Genomic DNA, 17,704 nt, shown 5'->3' on the forward strand with positions numbered 1-17,704 from the left:
ACCCCTACGTGGCGTATAACGTGGATCAGGGGCGCTATACCCCACGTGACGCCAAATTAACATATAGCGCAGGACAGGAGACGCGTTTTACTGCTACCAGTGTTAGATAAAAAAATATAATTTAATCAATATTAGATCGATAAATATACCGATCACTAGTAATTTTTCGGAAAAAAACGCCGGAAAATATTATTAAACCACTGTTCTTGTTGAAACTGAGTCGTCTTGCTCCCATCTTTTCATCGTCGCTAAGCCCACTCGCCAAAATAGAAAAAAAGAATTCAAAGGAAAGACCCAATTCAAATACTATTCTCTCGCTTTCTTCTCAAGTCTTCTTCATTCCATTATCATCTTTGATTCATCTGATCCAAAAGAAAGAAGAAGGAAATAAATAATTTGATCTTTAATTTACTGATCAATTTCATGGCGTCGGAGCAATTGATGTTGGGAGATGGGCCCCGCTACTACCAGATGCAATCGGATCCGCTAACCTCCAGGACCTCATCAGCCGTCTCCTCCACTGAGTCAACTCGGATTTTCGATGAGTTACCTAAAGCTACCATCGTCTCCGTCTCTAGACCCGATGCCGGCGATATCAGCCCCGTGCTCTTATCTTACACCATCGAATTCCGATACAAACAAGCAAGTTCCCTTTCTAAATTAACTTCGATAGTTTAAATTCAAATTATATGTTTTGATCTCTAACTTATTTCTTTCCTATTCGTACTAATTTCTTCATTTTTGATTCTTCAGTTTAAGTGGCGGTTAATAAAGAAGGCTTCACAGGTTTTCTACTTGCACTTTGCTTTGAAGAGGCGATTGTTTATTGAAGAAATTCACGAGAAGCAAGAGCAGGTGTGTACATAACAAAACGACTATGTTTGTTTGTGTTTTGCCAATTAATAGCTCTTTGCTTCGGAAAAGGTTTAGTATTTGGATATGGTTTTCACGCTGAATATTATTATATTAAAGGTTAAAGAATGGCTTCAAAATCTAGGGATAGGAGAACATTCGCCAGTTGTGCAAGATGATGATGAACAGGATGATGATGCTCTTCCTTTACATCAAGATGATAGTACTAAAAAAAGGTATTTGGTGTCACAAAATTTCCAAGAAAATAAAAGAAAATTTAACTCCCAACACTTACAAGTGCCTTTTCTTTTATATATACACTCAGGGATGTTCCATCAAGTGCTGCTCTTCCGGTTATTAGACCAGCCTTGGGAAGGCAGTCTTCTGTGTCTGACAGAGGAAAGGTTGCCATGCACGAATATTTGAATCATTTTCTTGGAAATATGGATATCGTGAACTCTCCAGAGGTACAAATTTCCAAACACGGTTATAAACTGATGCATTTGTGGAATCATTTATTCCTTCTACATTTATCTTCTTAATAGGGTTTAGAGATTCCTTTAATAGTTTCTATTATTCCTAGAAAATAGACCATGTATCTTGTGCTTGTGTTGATAATAGAACACCAAATTCAACGAAGCTTTTTTTTTCCGCATGCAACGATCATGAAGTAGATGAAGCCGGGGGGATATAAATATTAATAAAATGAGGGTTAATGTCTGATTATCAAGCCATCAATTAAAATTTGGAGGGTTAGGGTCTAATTTGCCTAATTTAAACCAAAAAATGGAGGTCAAGCATAATTTGCTTACTTTCAAAATAAACAGGGACCTAAGAAGTATTTAAACTGGAAAAAATGGGAGTTGGGGCTTTATTTTTCTAGTTTCAAAACTGAGAGGGACGTTAAAAGTAGTTGGACCCCCCTCTTTATTTATTATTTTTTGGGGGATATATTATAATAAAAAGAAGTTTATGTCTGATTCTTAAGTCATCAATTTAAAATTTAAAATTTGGAGTTCGAAAATGAAAAAGATCTAAGAAGTATTTAGACCAAAAAATGTAGGTCAAGCTTAATTTGCCTGATTTCAAAATAAATAGGGACCTAAGTAGTATTTAAACCAGAAAAATGAGGGTCAATGCTTAATTTTTCTAGTTTCAAAACTAAGAGGGACCTTAAAAGTATTTGGACCCAAAAAATTTGTTGTGGGTGCAGGGCTTGATTGTCTTAGTTTCAAAAGAGGGACCTAGAAAGTAATTTGAACAAAAATTTGGTACAGGTAGCTCCGTCCTTGAATGTGATTGATAAATATTGTGTGTTGAATTGAGTTTCATTGTTCTATTTATGTGTTGTTAAGGTCAAGGTGTGGTCTAGCCACTAGAACGATTATATTTCTTAAGACCCAGGGCACAAAAAATGTGCTTGCCTGAGTAAAATAAGATGCAATATGTGCATGCCTACATGTGTGTGTGCATATATCTAAAGATAAGCTTAAACATATATTTCTGGTATATACTTTAAAGAGCTGAACATACAAGATTTCTTTTTAATTTGTTGGATAATGCATGATTCCTATGGTATCATGTATGTTCTTGAATATTCAAACATTTAAAATGTAAGGAGTTCGTATTTTCCCTTTATATACTATTACAGGAACAACTAATGAACAATAAAAAAATTGAAGTTGTTTGAGATTTGAGAGAGCTTAAATCAGAGAACATTGTTTTGGCCTGTTGCCTTACAGAAAAGCATGCCTAGGTGTGTCATCTGTGTGCTGATCCAATGTATCTCTCCTGAAGGGCCTTAGGCACTTTTGTGTGCTAAGGCACAACACATAGGCACACTCTCTCTATACCCCTCTTTTATTGTTTGTTTTTGTATCTCTGTCAATTTTCTTGCAGGTTTGCAAGTTTTTGGAGGCTTCAAAGTTGTCATTTTCTTCTGAGTACGGCCCTAAGCTGAAGGAAGACTATGTAATGGTGAAACATCTACCCAAACTTGCAAAGAATGATGATGACTCTGATAGATGCTGTGCATGTCACTGGTTCAATTGCTGTAATGACAACTGGCAGAAGGTAATGCAGTCTCATTTTTCAGATCTTGGCTTATAAATGCACTTGTTTCAAAATGTGTTGCACGCAGCAGATATTAATTTCCTTTCCTCTGTCAAAATATTCCTTTGATAGGAGGTAAACTGGAATGTCAGTGTTAAAGTTTTGTGCTTCATCTAGAGATATCACTTGGTCCTCTGTGCTTACTGCTTATATGTATAGGGATATCCTACTATCGTTTAATGGGAGTGATGGGTTGAATGAAATAAGATAATAAGATTTGAGAAGAGGGTTTTCATATGGGTTAATTGTTGTCATATATTGATTCTATGCTTCTGAGCGTTGGCATTGTTGTATATTACCTTGCTAAAGTATTTCAGATTTGTACCTTAATCATGCCTTATAATAACTCTCAGGTTGGACCATAAAGTTGCACTCCTTTGCTATCATTTTGGCATTTTCAAATTTTACCTTATTCAATTGACCCATGTTTCCTCGGGCATTACGTCTGATAACTATTTACAGGTGTGGGCTGTGCTGAAACCTGGATTCTTGGCCTTGCTGGCTGATCCGCTGGATACCAAACCCTTAGATATAATTGTTTTTGATGTATTACCTGCCTTGGCTGGTAACACTGAGGGCCGGGCATCATTAGCAGTTGAAGTAAAGGAACATAATCCTTTACGCCATGCTTTTAAGGTCAGTAGAGTACTTTCTGTTCACCCTGGAGAATTTTTCCTGCTGATGGGCATTTCATTCGATTTAACATTTTAGTAGTTATGTTCACATTTAAGACATTGTTTTTCATAATCAATGACCATTTATTGTTACTTGCATTTTCTTGTGGTTTGGATAAGATCCCTAACAAAATTTTCTTCCATTAGAAAACCTATTGCGCTGTTCTGCCATCCAAAGCAATACTTAATCCTAGAAATGCTGATAATTAACCTTTACCGACATCACATTAGGGATCAAACATTTAGAATTGAGATAAATTTGTAGGTTTTTCCCATTGAAGAATTTTTTGAGGGTGCAAGTTTTCTCTCTACACATTAAAAGCAAACTATTTATCTCCATAATGGTGGGTTAAGGTGTATCTATGATGAATATATCTATAGAAATCACTTTCTAACAGATAATTGGGAACTTCAAAAGGTCACATGTGGAATTCGGAGCATAAGGTTAAGAACTAAAAGTAGTGCTAAAGCTAAAGATTGGGTTGCTGCAATTAATGATGCTGGGCTTCGGCCCCCTGAGGGATGGTGTCATCCTCATCGCTTTGGCTCTTTTGCTCCTCCACGGGGTTTGACAGAAGATGGTAGTCAGGCTCAATGGTTTGTGGATGGTAGGGCAGCTTTTGATGCAATAGCTTCATCAATTGAAAATGCTAAATCAGAGGTTTGTCCTTTTCACTCTTGCAGGTTGGCATGAGTTGTCAAATCGATTTCTTTAGTGTACAAAACCTATTGCATGATCCTAAAATTTATGCAGATATTTTATTTGTGGCTGGTGGCTTTGCCCAGAATTGTACCTACGCCGTCCTTTTCCTGAGCAGGCATCCTCCAGGCTTGATGCTTTGCTGGAAGCCAAAGCTAAGCAGGGGGTTCAGGTATTGTAATTTATCAAAAGGTCTTTTATTGCTAAGATGTCAATATATAAACCCATTTTTGTTTTATATTGGACATTATCTTGATGGCTGTATCTGAATTACAGCCACTTTATCTAGTTGTACATCTGTTAAACATGTATTACTTCTTTTCTTCCATTTACTTTTGTTTGTCAGTGAGCTCATTCACTGCTTGATGGTTGAAGAATTTTGGTTTGATTTAGAGCCCCTTAAAATTTTACAAAGCTGATTTAATTGTTAAATACGTGTTCAATTTGTTCTTTGAAAACAAAATTAGTATCTGCTTGTACTATATAGGTCTATGGACAATCCAAATATTAGAATCTTGAATTAGCTTATTGCTTATTTTAATTATAACTTAATAATAAAAATTAGCTGACCCTTATTCCCATATGTAATGGGGTAAGGGGGAGGTAGGATAGTAGGCTGCCCCCAACGCCAGGTTGAGAGCAGCTTCCGTAGGAGACCTCCGAATTATGAAATGCCTTCCGTGGGACTCGATCCCACGACCCCAAGGTTAAGAACCTTATGCTCTACCAACTGAGTTGGATGGTCATTTCAATTATAACTTAATAATGATGTGAATATTTCTATGGCTGCAGATATATATCCTTCTCTACAAAGAACTTGCTTTGGCTTTGAAAATCAATAGCGTCTATAGCAAGAGAAAGCTTCTTAGCATTCATGAGAATGTGAGGGTATTGCGTTATCCGGATCACTTCTCTACTGGTGTCTATCTGTGGTATGAATTACTTGGAAAACTGAGTGTGCACGTGCATTCAAGTTGTAGAACATATTAATATATTGAATCTCTTTAGACACTGATATTATTTCTTTTACCTACAGGTCTCACCATGAAAAACTTGTGATTGTTGATTACCAAATTTGTTTTATTGGTGGACTTGATTTATGCTTTGGTCGCTATGACACATTTGAACACAAGGTGGGTGATAATCCTCCCTCAGTATGGCCCGGAAAAGACTACTACAATCCAAGGTAAGCTTTTAGTTTAAGCAAAGATTCTCATTTGAATGTTTGATTTATTATTTTAAGAAAATTGTTGAAATTCCTTGGCCATTTGTTTTTCTCACTTTTGAGTATCAGTTATTATTAGTTATTTTATACTTTATTTATACACCATTCTGTTGTGCTGTTATACCATGAAAGACATCATTACAAAAATATGGTTGGATGTTTTTGGCTGATTTTTCACACTATCATAACTTTGACAGTGGCTACTTGCTTCTGCTTAAAGTTTCTACCACTTGCAAGGTTTTTAGCTTGTGCCTCCTCAATGGATGTTCCCCAATAGTGTGTTGCATTTTATTGGTTCCAATGGGGTTAAGTTCAAAGTTTGTTTAAATAGATCATGACTTCCAAAATCTCCACAATTTGCGACTGGCAGTTGTACCCCCTCCCCCTTTCCTGATAATATTCTTTGATAGGATAAAGGTTAAATATTAATGGTAATGAGTAACTATGGGCTGGTTTGTAGCTGTTTCAGTCTGACCAATTTTGGATTCCATTTTCTTCAGGGAATCTGAACCAAATTCATGGGAAGATATGGTAAAGGATGAGTTGGATCGAGAGAAATATCCTCGCATGCCTTGGCATGATGTACATTGTGCATTATGGGGACCACCTTGTCGAGATATAGCACGTCATTTTGTTCAGCGGTGGAACTATGCCAAGGTCCTGTTTATTTAGAATTAGTGCAGTGAACAATAAAAATTGCAATAACTTTGTTACTTAACAACAGTATGCTGAAATTTTTTACTTATGTACAGAGAAATAAAGCACCATATGAGGAAGCAATTCCACTACTTATGCCTCAACAACATATGGTGATTCCACATTATATGGGAAGAAGCAAGGAAAATGAGTTTGATAGCAAGAATGTTGAGGAAAATAAGATAGGTTCCAAAAGACGGGACTCCTTTTCTTCAGGATCATATTTTCAAGATATTCCTCTACTTTTGCATCAAGAAGCCAAGGAGTTGGATAATTGCAGTGTGTTTTCAAAATCAAATGGGTTGGATACTACTGCCAGTAAAAGTCTTTCTTTTGCTTTCAGAAAGTCTAAAATAGAACCAGCAGTTGCAGACACTCCTATGAAAGGCTTTGTTGATGACCTTGGCTCCTTGGATCTTTATAACGAAAGATCTTCAGATGTAAAAAAACAGCCTGAAGCTGAACTTCCAGACTCAGAGTGGTGGGAGATACAAGAACGGGCTGCTCAAGGTGTTTTTCTAGATGAGGCTGGACAGGTTGGACCACGAACATCATGCCAGTGTCAGGTTGGTTGTACTTTGATCAAGACTTATAAAAAGTTTAGCATCTGCCTCATAGTATTTGTTTATTTTCTACATATTGATATCTCAATTTCTTATTCTTATTTGCTAATGCACATAATATTTCACTGATTTTCTTGTCATATACTTTAACAAACAGCAGATTATCATTAATGAGAGGAAAAGAGTGATTCTTTTTTATTTGAAGAGGGGCTTTATGCTATGAATAGTATTTAATCAGTGTTGATCTATAATTTTCAGATTATAAGGAGTGTCAGTCAGTGGTCTGCTGGAACCAGCCAAATAGAAGAGAGTATTCACTGTGCTTACTGCTCCCTCATTGAGAAAGCAGAACACTTTGTTTATATAGAGGTATATCCTGATTTTTTAAATCTTTTAATGCATTAAGTTCACTAAGAATCAAAATTAGATGGCTTAATCTCTTCACTGTTTCATCCTTGCACAACCTTTCCCAGAACCAATTCTTCATATCAGGTCTCTCTGGAGATGAAATTATTCGGAATCGTGTGTTAGAAGCATTATATCGGCGTATAATGCGAGCATACAATGAAAATAAGTGTTTTAGGGTTATCATTGTCATACCACTGCTTCCTGGCTTTCAGGTTTTCATTTTTGGCCAAGACTCTTTTATTTGAAGATCAGATAACTGCATTTTGTTTTAACTCTTTTTTAAGCTTAACAGGGGGGTGTTGATGATGCTGGTGCTGCATCTGTGAGAGCCATAATGCATTGGCAGTATCGAACCATTTGCAGAGGACAAAGTTCAATCCTGCATAATCTTTATGATCTTATTGGTCCTAAAACTCATGATTACATTTCTTTCTATGGTCTTAGAGCACACGGTAAACTTTTTGATGGCGGTCCCGTGGCTACCAGTCCGGTATGTCTTTGCAACGGCATTTATCTTCATCTATCATTTGCTGGTTCTGCTTAATGTTCTTTACTGACATTAATGTCATGGCAACTTAACAATAAAAGTCTAGATGTAGCATACCATGTTTGACGATTTATTTGTCCCCTTCCTTTTCTTCAGGTCTATGTGCATAGTAAAGTCATGATTATTGATGATTGTGCAGCCTTAATTGGATCTGCTAATATTAACGATAGAAGTTTACTCGGCTCAAGAGATTCAGAGGTATCTTCAGTCCATTCTGGATTGCTTTCTAGATGTCTGAAAACTTAAAGATAGTCGGGGTGGTTAAAATGCTAATGGAGATAAATGAAAAAAATACACTGGCACTAAGATACAAATTGCTTGAAATTTGTTATAACATATTTAAAGGGGGGCTGTAATAGATTTGATTGGTAAGATACTGAGATTTAAAACCCACTATTAGGGTTTGACATTTCTCCATTTGGTATGAAGATGGAAAAACTTGAGGATGGAATTTTTGTTAATCTAATGATTAAGCTTCAGAGGTTATGAATTTAGCCATTTGATTAAGAAAACTCCCATCCTCCTCGTTTCCAATCCTTCATAACAAGCAGAGCTTTAATATGATCAAAAGAGTTTGTTGATGGTTTCAAGGAAATGGAACACTTAAACGTATCTTTGTCCCTCACTAGGATCCAACATATCTTTACCACTTCAACAAGATTAATGTGATGTTTAATATTTCAGATTGGTGTACTTCTTGAAGACAAAGAATTCGTTGATTCATGGATGGGAGGAAAGCATTGGAAGGCCGGGAAATTTGCTTTGAGTCTTCGCCTCTCATTGTGGTCTGAACATCTTGGTCTTCGTCGAGGAGAGGTTTGTGAGCCATCATCAATTGTTTAATTATTTTGCATTCAAGAGTATGCTCATTGAACTAGACTTTTGGATACCAGTTATAATATTTTACATTTCCTATATCATTCAGTTGATATACGTGTTTTTCCTTTTCATTTTCTTGCTCCTCAGATAAATCAAATAATGGACCCCATTACCGATTCGAGTTATAAAGATATATGGGTTGGTACTGCGAAGGTAGGAACTGGAATTACATTTTTGTTTAATATCTTCGCATTTTATATTCTGAAATGCTTCAATTAAAAGGAATGAGAGAATTTCGGGTGGTAATGAAGTTTAACGGGACTAGATGATTCGCATTGTTTAATACGGATTACAATCTGCAACTCTTTTAACTCTTGAGTAACAAATATCGAATGATTTATGTCACAGATGAACACGACGATCTACCAGGATGTGTTTTCCTGTGTCCCAAATGATCTTATACATTCCCGGTACGACTACATCCCTTTCTTGTAAAACCTTCATTCTTTTTTCCTTTTCGATTATCATATTATGATACGAACTCCATGTACGATAAAACGCAGGCTTGCACTCCGACAAAGCAGTGCATTTTGGAAAGAAAGACTCGGTCACACTACGATCGATTTAGGAATAGCCCCTGCGAAGTTAGAATCATACCAGAACGGAGAGATGAAACAGGTGGATCCGGTGGAAGGATTAAAATCGGTAAGAGGACATCTGGTTTCTTTCCCCTTGGATTTCATGAGCAAAGAAGATTTAAGACCCGTGTTCAATGAGAGTGAATATTATGCATCTCCCCAAGTTTTTCATTGAGGAAGGGAGATTGCTAAAGTCTCATTCATGTATCTCAATCATTCTTTGTATGAATATATCATAGATACTAAACAAACCCAAATTTAACCAAACTTACTATGGATCTCTCTTCAGCAACCAAACCAATGATATTTCAGTCCTTTTCGAACCTGCTTATGGCTGCTGTCAAGGAAATACATCACGTACGCAATTGTTTGACACAAAGATAAATGAATTAATTAAAAAATATCTAAATTATATCATTTGTTTATTTTAGATGTTTAAAAGTTTTTTTTTTATCAAATTAGATGTTAATGCCTCTTTCATTACCATTTAAGAGTTCCATTATGTTACCATTTTAGGTCATTTTGTCATTGACATAAAAAAGTTTGTCAACATATTATTTTTTCAAAAAAGAAAACATTGAACTTTTAAAAAAAAAACAAATTTTCTAATTTCTTAAAACTCTAAATTCCTAAATCTCCCTGAAGATAAAAAATCAGATTACAATAGTGGGTGACTATGTTTTGGTTCAGGCGTCGATGTAGTCTCACCAACAATGATAGATAATGATTGAGGAAAATTATTTTCTACGATGAGGTTTAGAGACTGTAATTTCGAATGACATGCGACGCTAAGAGGGGTGATCGATTGATGGGAATTCAACGATAGAAAAGGTGATGATCGATGATGTTCGATATGATGATGATATATGTGATTTAGAGATTTGAAGTTGAGAATTTTAGAAATTGGGGATTTTGAATAATAGGGATTTTATGGGGTTTTTTAAAATAAAATTTAAAAAGTTCAAATAATATGTTATGTGTCAGGTTTTGATTAAATAATGTATTTTTTAACAATTGTTAACGACCAAATACCTTTTGAAAACACTGTATTTACTTTGACCGAAAAAAATTGTAAACACCTAAAATAAACGAGAGTTATAATTTGAGCACTTGTTTTTCAGTTAAGTTAAAATGAGACTTCATCTTCAAGAACCCTTCGGGTTCTAATCCAACACTTGAGATTTCGGTTACGAAAGAACAAGAAGGTCACCGTCGTTAGCTAACGATAGGAAATGTTAATGTGGAGTCTTCTTTCACAAAAAAAATCTAATTTTCTAAATTGAGGAAAAATTTCATTTGACATAATATAGTTTAAGTTGATATAATGGTTAACAGTGGTGAATTAAAAAGTTTTAAATCTTAATTTCTATGGGAACATTGTCTCCTTTCGTTGTCATTTTTATTGATAGACTTTTCGATCGAAAAGATGACAAAATTACTCTTTCTTTCTCGTTAAAAAACATTTCAATCTCTTCAATTGCCAAGCAAATTCTAATAAAAAAATAAAAGTTATTTTTTATATCACTTTCAACCGTCGAACCGGGTTAAAATTAAACTATGTTGATTTTTAACAAAACAAATTCATAGTTGAGATCAATCAACTACCGCTTTATTCATCGAAATGGCAGAGCATATAAAAATTTGTAACCTTTGGATTGTTCTGGAAGAAGAAAAAAAGACTCAGTATTTTTATAATGGTAATTATCAGAAGAGACCATAACAGAAGTTCGGTGATTAAAACGTAAGCTTTAGAAGTTCGGTGATTAAAACGTAAGCTTTAGAAGTTCGGTGATTAAAACGTAAGCTTTAGAAGTTCGGTGATTAAAACGTAAGCTTTAGAAGTTCGGTGATTAAAACGTAAGCTTTAGAAGTTCGGTGATTAAAACGTAAGCTTTAGAAGTTCGGTGATTAAAACGTAAGCTTTAGAAGTTCGGTGATTAAAACGTAAGCTTTAGAAGTTCGGTGATTAAAACGTAAGCTTTAGAAGTTCGGTGACATACTCAAAACTTAATGCGGAGCATGAATGTTTTCTTTTGCTTTGAAGTTTAGTACTGTTTCAATGAAGAAAGGTAAGAATGACAGTATCAGATAACATTTGAAATTAGTTAGGTGAGCCCCAGCCTAGAGGGCTTGGGCTTCCAAAAATTGACGGGCAAGCTCAACCGAAGTAGGGAGGAACTCACTCGCCTTGTAAAGGTGTGTTCGATGTACCAGGTGTTGGCACGACCCGCCGTCTCTATTCGATCATTGACGAGCCATCCTCCACCCTGACAGGACGGGTTCATTTTCCATTTGCTAAATCCCATCCCCATTTTATACACTCGAATTTACCCTTTATTCCAAAAGAACCGATGTGGGATATCAACTTTTCACATGTCAAATTAAATTACAATGCATATCCTGCAACCATCTGTTATAAATGTAGGGTCATGATAGACGAAAATTGCATAAATATTATTTTATCAATAATTTATATAATATTTTTTTTAATTTTTTCCATCTAAATGTATTATTTTTCACATTAAATATATTAATATTTTTATTAATCTTCACATCGGTTGATTATTAGTTCTATATAATATTTTTAAATTCATTTTTATTAAGTCATTGAAAATAAAGATCATATGAAAATAATAGGGTAAAGTACATAAATAGTCTCATGGCTATTAAAAGTTATAAAAGAGTCCCACGATTATAGGATGTTAGTTGTTGAGTCCTTCAACTATTAAAAGTTACAAAATGATCACTCAACTATTCATATAATCCAAACTCGTCTTTTTTCATTAAAAAATTGGTGATTGTATGAGATTGATGTTAACCTGTTGACTAGGGTACGATAAAATATGATTCCATCGTTTTAGTTGTATTTGTACATCAAATCTCCGTTTATATTATATCGTCGAGTCAGTTCTTGAAATATTATGCTGGCGAGTCAATGCTTGAAAGCAATGACGGTGCCGAGAGTCATCATTAAGATATGATAAAATTATGTCTCAATCAGCAAGTTAACACCTAGCTCAGACGAACATCACTTTTTTAAATAAAAAAGGATGATTTTGGAACATATGAATAATTAAGTTACTACTTTGTAACTTTTAATAATAAATGACTAAATCAATGAAGTTCACATTGTAAAAATAAATGAGTATTGCATCACATGTCCCTAAACCATAAGCCTCATTTTAAATTAGTCCTTAAAATTTTAAATATTTCAAATTAATCCTTAAACTATGACTACTATTCTAAATTAGTCCTCAAAATTTTGAACATTTCAATTTCATCCCCAAACTATGACCTTCATTCTAAATTGGTACATAAACTTTTTTGAACATTCCAATTTTATCCCAAACTATACATAAATACTAATCACATCCCTTGTAAATAAAATAGTTAGGCCATGTTATATTATTATATGTTTGAAAAAAAAAACAAAATTTAGATTAAACTATGGTTGAAACTAATTACATATTTGGATGAATTTGAGGATGAAATTGGAAGATTCAAAAATTTAGGGACCAATTTAGAAAGAGGGTCATAATTTAGGGATGAAATTAGAATATTCACAAGTTTAAGGACTAATTTAAAATGAGAGACATAGTTTGGAGATGAAATTAGAATATTCAAAAGTTTAAGGAATAATTTAAAGTGAGGGTTATAGTTTGGGGCATATGATACAATTAACTCAAAATAAATTAAGTCAAAGTCATTTGAAATGAAAAAAGAAAAAGGGATTGTCTCCAGAAAGACAGACTAATATACGGCTAATATACGACGTTACCAGATACATTAAAAGATATTTGATAAATTCGGTTTAGCGCTACCGGAAATATCGAGTAATAATAATGTAATAGGTGGAAATCATGAAGAAATATTAAAAATTTTGGCAACCGACAAATTTAGCTTGTCGGTTTGTGTCGATACTTTATAAAAAAATCCATAACAATATAACAAGTAAAAAAAATGACAAAACCGGTCTATAAATGACAAAACAGGTAAAGCGCTACCGGATATATTGAAAGTGTCGATACTTTATAAAAATGTATCTATCCATAACAATATAACATGTAAAAAAATGACAAAACCGGTCTATAAATGACAAAACAGGTAAAGCATTACCGAATATATTGAAAGTGTCTATACTTTATAAAAATGTATCGATCCATAACAATATAACAGGTAAAAAAATGACAAAACCGGTCTATAAATGACAAAACAGGTAAAGCGCTACCGGATATGTTGATAGTGTCGATACTTTATAAAAATGTATCGATCCATAACAATAAAACAAGTAAAAAAAATGACAAAACCGGTCTATAAATGACAAAACAGGTAAAGTGTAACCGGATATGTTGATAGTGTCGATACTTTATTATAAGTATCGACACTTTTGGAATTTAAAAGAGAATACGTTATAGCGCTAATAAAGTGTCGATACTTTATAAAAATGTATCGATCCATAACAATATAACAGGTAAAAATATGACAAAACCGGTCTCGAAATGATAAAACCGGTAAAGAGCTACCGGATATGTTGATAGTGTCGATACTTTATTATAAGTATCGACACTTTTGAAATTTAAAAGAAAAGAATATATAGCGCCAATAAAGTGTCGATACTTTATAAAAATGTATCGATCCATAACAATATAATAAGTAAAAATATGAAAAAATCGATATCGAAATGACAAAACCGGTAGTAAAAAAGTGTGCTTGTATGATCATTTTTATTTCATAATTTTCATTTTTAATACAAAAAGTTGGATATTTTAAGTAAAACCGAGTAAGAAAATAACAAAAACTTTGCAGTAACAAAAGAATAACATTGGGAAACCCACCATGTTATCAGTTTCTCAAAAAACAAAAACCCAGAAACAAACATCTCTCAACGCAAACTTATGATATACTCTTATTATCTCTATAGGATAAAGTTTGGCCAGTTTTAGTTTCTTAAAGAATAAACTTATGATTGAAGAACTCAAACTGGTGCACGCATAAGTGTCGATGCATTTATGAAAAGTATCGATTCAAAAAACATCGAAATCGATAATTATTATGTAATAAGTAAATTTACAATGTAACCGGTAAAAATATACTGATTAATTAGCAAATAGGTTTACATTATGTATCGACACTCTTTAAATATGTGTCGATACTTTTTTCCCAAAATGAAAGCATAACGAGGTGCACGCATAAAGTGTCGATACATTTAAAATTGTATCAATCCCAAAAACATCAAAACCGATAATTATAATATAATAGGTAAATTTGTAATGTTACCGGTTTAAATATACCTGTTTAGTTAGAAAATAGGTCCATATAAGCGCTACCTATTATATTATATAAGCGCTACCTAATATATTATCGTACTTGATAATATTTCTAGTTAAATAATATAACATAATCGATCTAAATTTTAACCGATCACTTATTTAACATGTCACGTCAATTTTTAACTATTTTTTAGACGCCGCACATTGGAACACCCAAAGAAAAAGGGAAAAAAGAATCTCACACGTTTGAGAAACTCGAGCAGATGCAGTGTCAAAGTGAGACACGTGGTCACTAACCGACAAAATATGGGTCCGTCAGTACCTTTTATCATTATCCACTTAACATGCAAATCAAAAAGTTATAATCGTCTGCATCACAGTCCATTGAAGTTTGTTCATTGAATGTAGGCACATTAAATGCTAGGCTGCTGTAACTGACCGATGTACTTAGTAATAGGAAAATATAATTGGCATGTATTCAGGAAACTAGGTGGAAAGGGGCTTGTGCCAGAGAGTGTAATGGGTACAAGCTGTGGTATTCAGGCGTAGATAACGCTAGAAATGAGGTGGGTATCTTTGTATCCTCTAGGCTCAAGGAAAATGTAGTTGAAGTTTATAGATATCGGGATAGGATTATGATGATTAAGGTTATTATAGAAGCGGAAGTGGTGAATGTCCTTTCAGTGTACGCCCCACACGTTGGCCTAGGGGAGGGGGAGAAACATTGCTTATGGAATCAGTTAGATGATGTCCTTAGGAGCATTCCGGAGGACCAAAGAGTTTTCATAGGGGGAGACTTCAATGGCCATGTAGGTAGGGGAACCGACGGGTATGACGGTGTTCATGGGGGTTTCGGGTTTGGTAGTAGGAACGAGGAGGGGCGTACGTTGCTAGAATTTGCAACTGCACACGATATGGTGGTCACAAACTCCTTCTTTAACAAGAGAGATGTGAATTTGATTACGTTCCATAGTGGTGGACATTGTACCCAAATCGACTACATCCTGGTTCGAAATCGGGATCGATGGGCTTGCACTGACTGTAAGGTGTTCCCTGAAGAGGCATGCGCGTCACAACACAGATTGTTGGTTTTGGTGTTCCGCGTTCTCCACGGGCAGAGCACTCATAGGAGGGCTAAGCTTGGTAAACCTAGGATCTTTTGGAAGAACTTACATGGAGCCACAACTGATGACTTTAGGAGTAAGGTTTTGTCTAATACAAGTTTTGAAACTTCAAACTCAAAAAATGCAGATTTTTTATGGAAAAATATGGCAGATTCCATCAGAGAGGTAGGCAAAACACCCTTGGGTTGTCGACAGGGAAGGTCAAGGAACATAAAGAATCGTGGTGGTGGAACGACGAAGTCCAAACTAAGGTGAAGACAAAGCAAACTTGCTTCAAGGAGTTGTTACAATGCACTGACGACGAAGAAAGATCGAAAGCTAAACAAAGATACAAGGAGGCAAAGCGGGAAGCCAAGAAAATGGAGGCTAAAGCAAAGGATAAGGCATACGAGGAAATGTACAAGAGATTAGACACTAAGGAAGGTCAAAACGGCATCTTCAGGCTTGCAAAATCCAGGGAGAATAGGAAAAAGGATCTAGGTAGCATTAGGTTTATTAAGGACAACAATGGTGTCCTCTTAGTGAAAGATCATGATATTAAGAGGGTTTGGGGTAGTTACTTCTTTGGCTTATTTAATGACGGTGCCTCTCCCTGTAGAGATAGTACCGTTGATGGGTCAGCCGACCATCATATAACAGTCATTGACTGCCCTACAAGTAAGATTGGGTTTGAGGAAGTCAAAATGGCTCTTAGAAAGATGGGAAGGGACAAAGCTATCGGTCCAGATCAAATTCATATCACTGTGTGGTTGGCACTAGGAGAAGAGGGAGTTAAGTGGTTGACCAACATCTTTAATATTATTCTAGAGACTGCCAAGATGCCAGAGGAGTGGAGAGAGTCTACGGTGATACCAATCTATAAGAATAAAGGCGTTCCCCAACGTTGTGGCAACTACAGAGGTATTAAACTACTCAGCCATACCATGAAGCTATGGGAAATGGTGATAGAGGCTAGGTTGAGACAGATTACTAGGGTTTCAGAAAACCAATTTAGCTTTATGCCAGGCAGGTCTACTACGGAGGCGATTCATCTACTTCGACGGCTTATGGAGAAATATAGGGAAAAAAATAGAGATCTTCACATGGCGTTCATTGACCTTGAGAATGCGTATGATAGCGTTCCCCACTATACGATCTGGAAGACATTGGAAACGAGACGGATCCCAAATGCTTATATCCGCGCGATTCGTGATATGTACTATAGATCTACTACCTATGTCAGGACTACAGTTGATGACACCGAGGCATTCCTGGTGGAAATCGGACTCCACCAAGGGTCAGCTCTTAGCCCTTATATCTTCACTTTGATTATGGACGACATCTATTGTGCGACACCAGACGGTGTGCCATGGTGTATGCTTTTCACTGACGACATTGTCTTAGTGGTTGAAACTAAAACTGAGTTGAATAGTAGACTGTATACTTGGAAAACAGCTTTGGAAGAAAAAGGTCTAAGGATCAATATTGAAAAGACAGAGTATTTATGTTCAAACTTCAGTGGGAACCAAAACGATGAAGATGTAGAAATATGCATAGAAGGACACGTTCTCCCCTCAAAGGATTGTTTCAAGTACCTAGGGTCTATGATACGTAAAGATGGGGGTGTAGATGAAGACGTTTCTCACCGTATAAAGGCGGGATGGCTAAAGTGGAGGGCTGCTACTGGAGTTTTGTGTGACAAGAAGGTACCTCTAAAACATAAGGGAAAATTTTATAGAATGGCAATAAGACCAGCGCTGCTGTATGGATCAGAATGTTGGGCTATCAAGAAGGATCACGTAAGGAAGATGAAGGCTGCAGAAATGAGAATGCTTCGATGGGTATGTGGTAGAACACTGTGGGACATGACACCAAACTCTGCTATTAGGATGTCCTTGGGGGTGGTGCCTGTATCCGAAAAATTGAGGGAGGGAAGACTACGGTGGTTTGGGCATGTCCAAAGACGACAACCATCGGATGCGGTTAGGAGGGTAGAGTCGATTACAGTCGACGGTACCAGAAGGAGAGGTAGACCAAGGCGGAAATGGAAAGACTGCTTGAGATCTGATTTGAAGGATTTAGCCCTTACCGAGGACA

The 17,704-nt window shown here is 35.6% G+C and overlaps 1 protein-coding gene across 1 annotated transcript; it reads left to right on the forward strand.

Annotated features, from left to right (window-relative positions):
* The first annotated feature begins 273 nt into the window (after nucleotides 1-273).
* LOC120213065 (phospholipase D zeta 1-like) lies at nucleotides 274-9,435 on the forward strand. Its single transcript, XM_039211199.1, has 20 exons — nucleotides 274-642; nucleotides 754-855; nucleotides 973-1,088; nucleotides 1,178-1,319; nucleotides 2,752-2,925; nucleotides 3,427-3,600; nucleotides 4,057-4,322; nucleotides 4,393-4,510; nucleotides 5,131-5,270; nucleotides 5,375-5,524; nucleotides 6,064-6,220; nucleotides 6,316-6,825; nucleotides 7,081-7,191; nucleotides 7,296-7,442; nucleotides 7,523-7,720; nucleotides 7,874-7,975; nucleotides 8,462-8,593; nucleotides 8,744-8,809; nucleotides 9,005-9,066; nucleotides 9,160-9,435. Exons 1-20 carry the CDS (start codon nucleotides 424-426, stop codon nucleotides 9,407-9,409), a joined length of 3,336 nt encoding a protein of 1,111 aa, XP_039067130.1. The 5' UTR covers nucleotides 274-423; the 3' UTR covers nucleotides 9,410-9,435.
* The last annotated feature ends 8,269 nt before the right edge of the window (nucleotides 9,436-17,704 follow it).

Source organism: Hibiscus syriacus, unplaced genomic scaffold, assembly GCF_006381635.1.
Source record: "Hibiscus syriacus cultivar Baekdansim isolate YM2019G1 unplaced genomic scaffold, ASM638163v2 tig00110020_pilon, whole genome shotgun sequence".
Classification (NCBI taxonomy): domain Eukaryota; kingdom Viridiplantae; phylum Streptophyta; class Magnoliopsida; order Malvales; family Malvaceae; genus Hibiscus; species Hibiscus syriacus.